Source organism: Macrotis lagotis, chromosome 5, assembly GCF_037893015.1.
Source record: "Macrotis lagotis isolate mMagLag1 chromosome 5, bilby.v1.9.chrom.fasta, whole genome shotgun sequence".
NCBI lineage: Eukaryota > Metazoa > Chordata > Mammalia > Peramelemorphia > Peramelidae > Macrotis > Macrotis lagotis.
Window position 1 is genome coordinate 5651180 of NC_133662.1, and position 13008 is coordinate 5664187.

The window sequence follows — 13008 nt, forward strand, 5'->3', positions numbered from 1 at the left end:
CTAAATTGAAGGATCTGCTCTCCCAGGGGCCCTGTCCTCCCCTTACCCCAGGAGTGAGGAAGAGATTGAGGTGCTTATGGAGCAGGGCCTGGTTTCCAGGGTTTCCAGCACAGAACTTCTGTAGGAATTGGTGAGTATAACGGAGGATTTCCATCATCTTCGTATCTCCCTGCAGGAGGAAGAAGAAGGGAGTGAGGCTGGATCCCAGGGAAAGATCCCCACTGATGGACAAGGGTAAATAATGGGATTCAGATCAGGTTCAGAGGTAAGGTAAAAGAAAAGGGTTTGGGATAAATTTCAGGGGTCAAAGGGAGGGATCAGAGTCAAGGTTGGGGTAAATCTAATGAATCTAAAAATCTAATGAATAAGTAAGATGGGGACATGAGATGAGAATCCAGGTAAAGGATTAGGAATGAGAGCCAGGATAAGAGATGCATTTTCTGAGGGTGCAATAGAAAGAGATGCATTTTTACTCTGGTACAACAGAAAAAAAAAAAACTTGGTATCAGGAGATAGCCCTCTATTATTTCCAAGTTGAATGACCTTGGAAAAGGTTTCCTTTCAGTTTCCTCATCTGTTCAAATTCAGATAATACTTGCAAAACACACTTCTAAGCTATCCTGAAGATCAACAAAAATCACACCAACTATTTTGTAAACTGCAAAGCTTTATGTTGTTATTATTCAATCATTTTTCAGTTGTTCCTGACTCTTCATGATCCCTTTTGAGGTTTTCTTGGAAAAGCTATAGAAGTGGTTTGCCAATGGTGGCACAATGGATAGAGCACCAGCCCTGGAGTCAGGAGTACCTGAGCTCAAATCCGGCCTCAGACACTTAATAATTACCTAGCTGTGTGGCCTTGAGCAAGCCAATTAAACCCATTGCCTCAAAAAAAAAAAAAAGTAGTTTGCCACTTCTCTCAAGTTCATTTTACAGATGAAAAAACTGAGGCAAACAGGGTGAAGTGACTTAGCCAGAGTCACACAGCTAGTAAATATCTAAGGACAGATTTGAACACAGGAAGCTAAGTCTTCTTGAAACCAGGTCTGGCATTCTAGCCACCGCACCACCTAATTACCTATAAATGTAATTATTATTACAGCTATTGTTTCCACATCACAGGGGTTAGAGACACAGTGCTCCCACAATCTGGAAAATCTATGTAAAAAATTTTGGGCCCCTCTTCATACCAAAGCAGAAGTCTAAATTATTATGATATTAAAAGATAAAATTGATATTATACAATACTATACATTGTAGGCATTTCTAAGTTTCTAAGCTTTTTTTTTATATCTGTGACAAATTCCCATTTAATTTCTTATGCTGATCCACAATATATCAAAATCACAATGGGGAAGTCCAAATTGAAAGGGAAAACTGTATTATTATTATTAAGAGGTGGTATGTAGGTAAGAAGCTAGACCTCAGAATTAAGGTCAAGCCTCAGAGTTGAGAAGTTGATGAGCTCTTCATGAGCTCCCAAGGGTCATTGTCAAGCTAGAGAGGGATTAAAGGTGAGAGTTAGGGTCAGGGAGATAACTATGAAAGAATCAGGACATGGTGGGGCAGCTAGGTGGCAAAGTAATAGTGCACTGGCCCTGGAGTCAGGAAGACCCAAGTTCAAATCTGGCCTCAGACACTTAATAATTGCCTAGCTGAGTGACCTTGGGCAAGTCACTTAAGCCCATTGCCTTACAAAATTATAAAAAAAAAAAAGAATCAGGCCATAGGGCAAGAGTCAGAGTAAGAAGAGAAAGTTGAAGGTTGGGTCAGAATCAGATAAGGAATTGAGTTTAGAGCTCTGTCCCCACCTTTTCATATGGGATCTGTAGCAAGTCCAGCATGACTTTATGGGCATCCATGTTCTTGAGCAACCTCTGCTGTTTCTTCCGCATCTGCTCCCCAACACCACACATCTTGTTCAGCCGCTCAAGGATCTGGTGGGAAGATAAAGGAGAAATGGGGGTGGTGAAGGAATAAGAGGGAAAAGGAACTTGGAGAACACATTCCTATTATATGTACCTCACCCCTGCCCCTTTACAAAGTCTCTAGTTATGAGGAAGGGGCAGTAAACCTTAGGGGGGGTTGAACCAATGCCCTCCTGGGTGTGAATGTAGGCACTGGCACATTTTAAAAACCAAACTGAAAAAAAAAGATATCTGAGAGTGAGAATGAGTTTACAGGAAGCCCAAGTGAAATATTGAGAAAAACCAGGAACTCTCAAAATGTCTTGATTCTACTCATCAAATAAATTAATAGACAAATGAATAGAGAAATAAATGGGTGGATAGATGAATGGATAAAGGAATTATCTAATTGTCAAACTGAGTTCCACTAAATTTAAGAGAATTAAAACTGAAACTTCAATGTTAAAAAAAAAAAAAGAGGATCTTAATAAAAAGCCAGATAATAGCCTACTATATGTTATTACATTTTCTCCCAGGTCCACTGACAGAATCACCATTTCAAAAGGAGACCAGGCTTACCCACACTTACTTGTCTCCCAGTTCCCCTCCTAATTCTATAAGGTCTTTTCCTCCTCCTCACCAGTAGCTCTGCCCCTATAGAGAGGCCCTCCCCACTAGCTTTTATGTGGTATCTTTTCCCACTAAAATGTAAGGTCTTTGAAGATAGGAACTATCTTTTTTGTTTTATTTGTACTTCCGGGACTTAGCACAATATCTGGCAAATAGTAAGCATTTAAGAAATGCTTTATCTAACTAGTCAGATTTATATCTGTCTATTAAAAAGTTGGTTAGCTAGAAGGCAGAAGGAGTGAAAAGATCTAGTCACATGCCCCACTGCTCATCAAAGCTCAGAGTTAATTCAGATGACTCTTGGAGGAGGTATGCAACCCTGAAAAAGACAGTTCCCCTTTCTGGAAACCCTCCCTAGAACCAGGACTCCTCCTCCCCAGATTCCAGTCTCTCCAGCTCCATATGACCCTTTCTAGTCCCAACCACTCACCCCCTTGACGATCTGATAGTTTTCACTGCTTTTCTCCCCAGGTGGTTGAGTGAACCCCTCCTCATCTGCGGGGTGCTGGGAGCATGGAAAGAAAGGGCCAACATTAAGGACCAGGGATCAGGTAATGGTCAAGGCCACCTTCATACATCAAGATCATTCCTGGTCCCTGCCCCTACTCTTGCCCCATGCCCCTCCCTCTTGACCTCCTCACCTCTTTCTTCTCCTTTTTCTCATCTACTACCTCGTCTCCTTTGTTGCTACCTTTCTTATCTACCCACAGTTCTGACTTCTCCACCATGGTCCGAAGCCGGTCCAGTTCAGACTTGATCACTTTGTAGTTTTCCACATCCTGGGCTGAGATCAGTAGCTGCACCTAAAGGAGAGGATGAGCAAGGACAGGGTTAAAGGAAATGCCTCAAATTCTCTACAGTCTGACCTTACCACTTCCCATTTCAATTTTGTCTTCTATTACTTCTGCAGGCAGTGTATTGCAATAGAAAGAGCACTAAATTTGAAGTCATGGAACTGGAAATCAAATCCTTGCTCTCTCACTTCCTGGAGGATGCTCAGAGATATGGTGGATGAAGCCCTGGACTCAGAAACAGGAAGACCTGACTCAAACCTTCTCTCAGACACATATACTAGCTGTGAGACTGTGAGCAAATAAGTCACTTTGATTCATTCAGCTTTTTTGTCTTTATCTATAAAATGAAGATTAGTAACAACACCTACCTCAAAAAGCTGATGTGAGAATCAAATTAGAATACATATGTGCTTATGTGATATATATATATATATATATGTATGAGTGAATATGTCTAAATATCTATTTATGCCTATCTCTCTACATGTATACATGTATACAGATAAGTATATATGTATACACATGTATGTATAGGCATATATTTATAAATATTAGGAAGTTAAATATAAAATCCTTTACAAAACTTAAAGACATTATATAAATTTTTGTTATTATCATTATTACTATCTATGTGATATCATTGGGCAAGATGCTTAACTTTGGACCTTCCCTCCTCTAGACTGCTAGAAAACCCTCCACTATAGAGTCCCCCTTCTTCCATTTGCCTTCTCCCCTCACTTCCTTCCTCAGTTCAGCTATGAGAAGACTCCTTTGCCATTACTGGAGCTACCCTTCTCTGTTTTCTCACTTCACAGAAGTTACCTGGATCCTGGAGCTCAGATGAGATGGGAATCAACAACTCCCATTTCTAGTCAGACAGAGGACCACCCAACCTTACCAACTGTTCTGCTCCTATGCCTGTGGAGACCCTCTATGTCTTCCAGGACAGTCCTAGATCTCTGGGTCCCACTACCTGACTCGCTTGATGACTTCTAGGCCTTCCTATCTGCACTGTAGCTAAACTTTCTGATATATGTTATTTTCTCTAATTAGAGTGCGAGTTCTTTGAGAACAAAGACTGTCTCAGCTTTTCTAATTGAATACCCAGAGTTTAGCACATATTAGGCATTTAATCCCTGTCTTCTCCTACAAGACTATTGCAAAAAAACCAATGGGAAGAAGTGTGAGAGGCATTGCTCTCCCCCTTCCCCTCTCCTCCCCACCCCCCCCCCCCAGATGTTATTTTAATTCTGGAACTGATCCTCATGGGGTTGATGGCTTTTCCAGGAGGATTCATAGCCTGGAGTCAGCTGGGGCATGACATGGAGGGACCTCACCTGTTTGAAGGTATGTATGACCTCCTGCCGCTGGCTGAAGTGTTTGAAAAGCAGCTGCAGAGAGCCAGAGACCAGAGGGGCATAGTCATGCATGGTGAGATGGATTAAAACTCGTAGGAACATGCGTCCACCTTCATCATCCACCTCCAACATGCTGCTCGTCTTCCTGCTCAGTCAGGGAAAGAAGGAAGGAAGAGAGGGAAGAAAAGAGAGGGAGGAGGGAAAGGAAAGAGAGAGGGGGGAGAGAGGAGGGATGGAAAGGGGGAGGGAGGAAGGAAGGCAAGAAGGATAAAAAAGGAGTGAAGAAAAGAAAGAGGAAAGAAAGGAGAAATGAGGGAGAGAGAGAAAGAAATAGAGAAGAGGGAATGAAGGAAGAAAAAGAAGGAGGGAGGGAAAGAGGAGGGGAGGGAAGAGAGTGGGGGAGGAAGAGAGGGGAAATGATTATAAAGAAATGTCCTTGCTGCTTTCTAAGAAGTTTCTAAGAAGGAAGAGGATAAACATACTTCAGGGAACCTAAAAGAGGAACTGCCCTTCATTTTACTCCAACCTTTGTCTGATGAGAGGTTAGTGCTGACTATTTAACCAAAGCTTGCTCTGTCCTGGATGACTTGAGGATGGATCCAGATGGAAACTAGAACAAGCAAGGACATCTCTGAACAGAGATGCATCCAAGTAGCCCTTGATGAATTTGGTGGGGGAAGGAGGAGCGTCAACAGATGGGAAGGCCTCTAAGGGAATCTGGGACAGGAAAGGGGTAAAGCACTATGAATATGGATTTTTTTTATCCATAACCATCCAAAGAAAACTTCTGGCCATGAAATTCTGGTCTGCCACCTACCATGAGAGTGAACTCCTCTTCCCCCCCATTAAACAGGCCTCCAGTGCAGAGACCTGGGCTAACTCACCCCATTCCAAACATAGCCTCTGCTTGCTCCCCAATACGATCCAGGTTCATATTAGCAGCTGTAGGAGATGAAACACAGAAGGAAAGAGGCAAGGGAGGCATTCTTCAATCAGAGACAGAGGAATCAAGCTAGCTGCTCCCATCTGCAGACCTCTACCCCATATCTTTCTCAATCTCCCAACAAGGCACCCAACCCATCAGAGGTATTCAGGCTCGATCAATCAATCAATAAACATTTATTAAAAGCCTATTATGTGCTGGGGATAGAAAAAAAGGCAAGAAACAGTTCTGCCCTCCAAGAGTTCATGATCTAATTGAAGAGACAATATGCAAACAAACATATTCAAACAAGTTATAAACAGGAGAAAAAGGAAATAATTAACAGAGGAAAGGCAATAAAATTAAGAAAGTCTGAGAAAGGCATCCAGTAAAAAATGGAATTTTAGTTAAGACTTAAAAGAAGCCTAGAAAGTCAGCAGCCAGAGGTGATGAGGGAGAGCATTTCCAGGCATGGGGGACAGTCAGAGAAAATGCCCAAAGCTTAAAGATGGAGTTCATGAACAGCCAGGAGACCAGTGTCACTGGAAACAATATTATGTGTTAGAAAGTAAGCCTGGAAAGTTAGAAGGCTAGGTTACAAAGGGCTTTGGATGCCAGAAAATCTTGTATTTGATCCTGGAGGTGATCCTGGAGCCACTGGAATTTACTGAGGAGGGGAAAGACATGGTCAGCCCCAGTCTAGGAAAATCATTCTACTGGCTGAATGAAGGGCAGATTGCAGAGAGAAAAGGACTTGAGGCAAGCAGACCCACCAGTAGACTCCCAGTCTTCTATGGAAACCTCCTAATGCAGCAGCCAAAATGAATCTGCTTTACATCTTGGCTATATAATACTGTGTAAGGAACACTGAGAAGGGAGCCAAAAACTGAGGTCTAATCTCTACTCTGCCAATGACTTCAAGCCTAGTCATTTCCCCTCTGTATGCCTCTGTTTTCTTCTCTGTATAGAAGGATGGAGAGGGATCGAATAGATGGTCTCACTAAGGGTTTCCCATTTTGGGAGGGGTTCTGTGACTTGATTAAGCAAATAATTTCATATCTATAGGCCTTAGCTTTTTTCCCTGTCAAACAAGGTTATTAAAATATCTGACTTGCCTACCTCACAAGGCTAGAATAAAGAGTATGGCAGATAATGGAAGTGGGAACACTCATCTCCTAACAAAAAGATGATGGACCCACATATGAAGGATAAGATACATTTTTTAGACACGTCCAATGTGGGGATTGATTATCTTATGTCTTGATTGATTACGTGTCTTCATTACAAGAACTTTCTTGTTCTTTTTCCCCACCAAAGGAGAAAAAGAAAATAAATTCTTGTTCGGTGAGAAAAATAGTCAAAAAAAAGATAGTAAAGGAAAGTTTATCAGGGTATACAGCAAGCTCTATTAGGGGAAACAGGGGGTTGGCTACCTCAGGGCAGAAGAGTAGAGTAGAGAGAGGTAGAGAAAAGACAAGATAAGGATGAAGACCACTGGGAACTTATGGTAGGCCTAGAGGTGTACTATGATTTCACCATGTGACCTTACACAAGCCACTCAATATCAAATGAGCCCATCTCCCTTTCTAGGCAAGGCAAGAAAACATCCTTCTCTTTCCCCAACAGAAAGGAAGAAAGACCCTGGATACTGAGAGCCCAGGGACCCTTACTTGTGGAGTCAAAAGCTGGAGCTGTCCCATCAGCCCCACTGTCTTGCATAGGGAAAACTTCTACAAACTCCTTCTTGAAGACTGAAAGCAGGTAAGAGATGCGATAATCCAGTCGCACATTGAGAATAAACTGTGGGGGACAGAAAGAAGATGAGGACTCCATTCTGATCCCACCTCCACCCACATCATGGAGACACAAACTTTTTTCAGTAATTGACAAAAGAAATGATGTGTTTATATCTCCAAAATGATTTTTAAACCAACTTCTATTTGCAACTGAGATGAACTTTACACTTTACTAATCTATGAATGTGCCCAATTTTCTAGAAATTCATAGTAATCAGGGGCAGCTAGGTGGCGCAGTGGATAGAGCACCGGCCTTGGAGTCTGGAGTACCTGGGTTCAAATCCAACCTCAGACACTTAATAATTACCTAGCCGTGTGGCCTTGGGCAAGCCACTTAACCCCATTGCCTTGAAAACTCTAAAAAAAAAAAAAAAAAAAAAAAAAAAAAAAAATTCATAGTAATCACATCAAATGGAGCCTTATTCACTGACTTTCTGCCCCTACCTTATTCTAGAGACTACATGGGTCTATATCCCCACCCAGACAGTATAAAGCACCAGTCTGTGTTCCATTCTAACTTTGGTTCACCTTTTCTTCAATCAGAATTCTGTCCTCCCAATAACCTTCTAGATGCAATGGGAAGGAATAAGTCTTGAAAACCCTGAAATAAAAGGCTATAATTATTACTTCCTACCTCAGTACTATACCTGCCTACTATGCAAACTATAAGGGGCAGATACCAACCTAGCAGTGATGCTACAAAACCTGAAACAATGGTGTCTACACGGTCCAATGGATAGAACAGGGGTCTGGAATCAGTCAGACCTCAGTTCAAATCCAGTCTTATTAGTTATATAACCTAAGTAAATCATTTAATCTGTTTGCCTCAGTTTCCTCAACTGCAAAATTATAATAATACCACCTATCTCACAGGTATGTTATAAGGATGAAATAAGATTTATAAAAAATTGGTGATAGATATATGTATGTATGTATGCATGTGCTTATTCTCTTTCTCTCCACCTCCTGCCAGCCCTAACTACCTGCAGGATTTCCAAGATTTTGAGTTTGGTCTCCATCACCACAATGTCTTCATTCTCCACAAACTTTCCCCGGTCCAACGACTCCTGGGTCCCAGCAGTGGGGAGGCTAGGAGCACTGAAGATGGACTGCTTACGGCTCAGCACCATGGTGGACATCATCTGCCCCACACCCTGGATGGAACGACGAACATTTTTCCCTAGAAGAGATTGGGGTAAATGCCAGATCTATTCAGTATCGTTGGAAGTGGAGGGATAAGGTAAGCTAGGGAGAAGATGATCTGTCTACCCCTCCCTCCTAAGAGCATCTCCTACTTCCATATTTTCTATGTATAGAAAAGTCTGAGACACTATTGCCCTAGTACCCAAGTCCCATCATATCCTGAGGGTATTCTCTATACTGGAGCCTACACTAGGAGCTGAGAGAAAATATTAAAAAGTGAGGAAACATAATCCCTGCCCACAGAGAGCTCTCAATCTCACGAATGAGCCACAGGTCCTATCCTAAGGAACTCTCAGTATAACCAAAGAGACAGACCATACCTTGATATAAGAATCAAACACATGAAAGTACCAACTAATTCTCCTAAATGCTAGTTCCTTCCCTCCCTAACCCTTATATTTAGTAATTTTGTATATTTTTCTATTTATTCACTTTATGTTGCATTTATTTATTTATATATGTACCTGTCTTCCACATTAGAATATAACTCCTTAAAATTATGTTTCAGTCATTACATCTTCTTATCTCCTGGCACATAGGAGGCATTTAATAAATTGATTAAATGAATATTGATTGCATAATCTGGGTATATACATGAAGTAAAAAGATTGAGATTAAAGGAGTAATAAAAGGGTAGGATAAATTAATCAGGGAAGGCTATCTACCCAATAATGAGTTTTATTTTAGGTTTGGGAGGGGAGAAATATAGATAAATGGCAAGATTAGCCAGAAGAGGGAGGCCTATAGGAGGGAAATACATGGAGGTAGCTAGTAGCCACAGCCCTGGGCCTGGAGGACCTGAGTTCAAATTCAGCACCAGATACTTATGAGCTATGTGACCCTGGATAAGTCACTTAACCTCTTTTTACCTCAGTTTTCTGGTAAATGTAAAATGAGGATAATAATGGCACCTTTCTCCAAGGGTTGCTGTAAGGATCAAATAAGATATTATTTGTAAAGTGGTTTATTGGGTCTGAGTAGACACTACATAAATGCTAGCTAGGATGATAATAAGGACAGTGTTGACAAGGTTGTGAGCAGGTCAGCTTTAGTGTAGGCCTTGATGGATAGGACTGAAGGCCAATCTGAGATTAGATATGAATTCATATATGTAAAGAGTTATCAACTCTTTTTGTAGTGGCTAAGAATTGGAAACTGAGGGATGCCCATCCAATGGGGAATGGTTGAATAAACTGAGGTATATGAATGTGATGGAATATTATTGTGCTAAAAAGAATGACAAGCAGGAGGATTTTGGAAAAACCCAGAAAGACTTACATGCACTGATACAAAAGTGAAGCGAGCAGAACCAAGAGAACATTGTACACAGTAACATCAATATTGTACAATGAACAACCATGAATGACTTAGCTATTCTCTTCAATGCAATGATCTAAGTCAATAACAAAGAACTCATGATGAAAATGCTATTGACCTCCAGAGAAAGAACTAATGGAATCTGAATACACACTGAAACACACTATTTTTCACTTTTTTTCCTTTTGGGGGGCCAAGTTAGGGGGGTTTCAAGTTTTTCCCACAAAATGACTATTTTATATGACTACACATATATAACCTACATCAAATTGCTTACCATTAAAGGGAGGGGGAAAGGAAAGAAAAGAGGGATAAAATTTGGAACTCAATACTTAAAAAAAATGCTAAAATTACTTTTACATGTAATTGGGGAAAATAAAATATTATTTCAAATATATACATACATATGCCAGAGAGAGAGAGAGAGAGAGAGAGAGAGAGAGAGAGAGAGAGAGAGAGAGATGGTTAGGCTCTGGGATTGTATCTTGTCCTAAAGACAGAAAGATTTCTGAGGACAGAATTGTATCTCTCATAACAGGCTAGGGGTTCCCTAAGAGTAAGAATTGTTTCCCTGGTCAGACAGGGAGCTTCATAAGGGAAGGAATTTTGTCTCCAATCTTGGATTAGAAGCTCACCTCTGTGGGATTGAGTCAATTAGTTAATTAGCATTTATTAAGCAGCTACTATAGGTAGCTGCCAATCAGTCAATAAATATTTATTAAGTACCTACAGTGTGCCAATGGTAAGTGTTTACACAAACTCTGTGGTCTCTAAGACAGTATCTCCTGCAGGGGATACTCAGCCAAACCCAATCAGGTGAAAAAGAGGTAAGGAAGAGCCAGAATGAGGGAAAATGGGCTTATATGGTGGCAGGGTGGATTGTATTTGAAACAGTGTGAGCATGTTTGAACCTAAATTCTGGAGTGCAGGCCCCAGGGTGAATCTGAGAGCCCTTAGCCAATTAGGAATGCTCCATTATCCCAATTCTAACAGAAGGAGTTATTTATTCATAAAATCTGAGGATCTCAGATGTGGAAATAATTTCAGAGACAAACAACATAAATTTCCTTAACAGGGATTCTTAAACTGAGGTCCATGAACTTGTGTTCTCAATAATTTGATGACCATATTTCCTTTCTAATTCCATGCCTTTTATTTTATGCCTCTAAAGATATCAATCTGAATGAGGCCCAAAGACTTCATCAGAAATGCCAGGGAGGTCCATGACACAAACAAAGGTTAGGAATACCTGTTCTAGAATATCCCTTAACAAGTGATCATTCGAGTCTTAGACGAAAGATCTCTGGTGACAGAGAATTCACTACCTCCAAAGAATAACTCTAATAAAAAAGCTTTTGCTTATACAGATAAGAACCCAAATATGCCTTTTTAGCTTCCCATCTATTGTTTCTAACTAGTTCTTTTGGAGCTAAACAAATCAAGTCTAGTTCCTCTTACAAGTGACAATCTTTCAAAGACTTGAAGACAACTATAATAATGTTTGTCCTTTATTTTGGAAGAGAATCAAGATAACAGGGAGGTGATGCCATGACAAGCACATGAATTGGATTTGAGTGAGGCAGGGCTGTGCTAAGTCACCATCTCACTTTCTCCTCCAGAGTCATCTGGATCTGGTGGCCAGCTATGAATCAGGAAGATTGGAGAATGATCCAAGGTCACACAGCTAATAGGAGTCAAATGTCTGAGGTCAGATTTCAACTCCTGACTCCAAGGCCAGTACCTAGGAGCTAGCTGCTCCTAACCTACTATGGCCCCCTAATCTCTACCTCCAAGTCTTCTCTTAGTTAAGCTAAACAACCCAAGTTTCATTACCTGAAGTTTTTTTGACAGGGTTTATTTTTAAATTTTTATTTATTTAAGGCAAGAGTGACCTGCCCAAGGTCACACAGCTAGGCAACTGACAGGATTTTGAGACATCACACCACTCCCACCATCCAGACTACCTTTGCCTTCTGGCCAGAGGGTCCCACCCAAGGGTCCCAGTCTCACCCCCAGGATCTTCATTGTAGGCTGACAACAAGACCGGAGGTCCCTGAACACAGTCAATGATGCCCAACAGAGTGCGGGTGAGCCGCAGAAGTTCACTGAAGCTATAGAAGCCGAAGTAGATGAGGTTGTGGGCCAAGCTGACAACCTGCAGAGGGTTGTTGGGGAGAAAGAAAAGAGGTAAATGCAGAAGAAGTCTCCAGGATGGTGATGCACAGGCACTTAATCCTCCTTGCCTCAGTTCCTCATCTGTAAAATGAGGTGGAGAAGGAAATGGCAAACCCATTCCAGTGTCTTTGCCAAGAGAAACCGAAATGCGTCAGGAAAAGTTGGACAAGACTGAAATAATAACAAGGGCTATGAAGAGGGTTGATTTCAGAGAGTATACCTGTGCCCTTTCATACCCCACCCTGAGGGAACTGAAGCTGGGAGACACTGTGGAGTTATTCCAGAGTGGAAACTGCCATGGACTTATGACCCTAAGAAGCCAGACTTCTAGAGGACAAAGCAACAAATCTGCAGTCAAGAAGACCCAAGTTCAAATCCAGACCTAGTACTTAAGAACTGTGACCTGAGCAACTTCAGTTTTTTGGTGTTTTTTTTTTTTTTAGATTTTGCAAGGCAATGGGGTTATGCAATTTGCCCAAGACCACACAGCTAGGTAATTATTAAGTGTCTGAGGCGGATTTGAACTCAGGTACTCCTGACTCCAGGGCTGGTGCTCTATCCACTGCGCCACCTGGCTGCCCCAACTTCAGTTTCTTTACCTATAAAACATGATGCACATACATATCCTCCAGGGTAGTTGTGAGGATAAAATGAAATAATGTTTGTGAATAACTTTGCAAACCCTAAAGCATTATGTAAATGCTAGCTATTATTATTATTATCATCATCATTGTTATTGTTATTATTAGGCTGGAGAGAAATCAGGTAGCAGTCATCCAAAAGACTGACTGTATTCTGTCTCTTGAACCTTTTTTTTTTTCTGTAAAAAGAGGTTGACATAATAAGTTTGGAACAAGGGCAGATACTAAGAGTAAGACCCAGGAACCAAGGTTACAAGGGAAGAAG

At 41.2% G+C, this 13008-nt stretch overlaps 1 protein-coding gene across 1 annotated transcript in view; it reads right to left on the bottom strand.

The window, feature by feature from the left end:
• Nucleotides 1–13008, bottom strand: part of ITPR3 (inositol 1,4,5-trisphosphate receptor type 3) — a 119578-nt gene that overhangs the window by 36821 nt on the left and 69749 nt on the right. The window contains exons 21-29 of the mRNA XM_074236536.1: nucleotides 11938–12082; nucleotides 8391–8587; nucleotides 7282–7411; nucleotides 5574–5631; nucleotides 4669–4834; nucleotides 3179–3340; nucleotides 2968–3042; nucleotides 1812–1937; nucleotides 47–169 (exon numbers count right to left, since the gene is read on the bottom strand). Of these exons, the coding sequence (XP_074092637.1) occupies nucleotides 47–169; nucleotides 1812–1937; nucleotides 2968–3042; nucleotides 3179–3340; nucleotides 4669–4834; nucleotides 5574–5631; nucleotides 7282–7411; nucleotides 8391–8587; nucleotides 11938–12082 (1182 nt within the window). The remainder of the gene's footprint in view (nucleotides 1–46; nucleotides 170–1811; nucleotides 1938–2967; nucleotides 3043–3178; nucleotides 3341–4668; nucleotides 4835–5573; nucleotides 5632–7281; nucleotides 7412–8390; nucleotides 8588–11937; nucleotides 12083–13008) is intronic.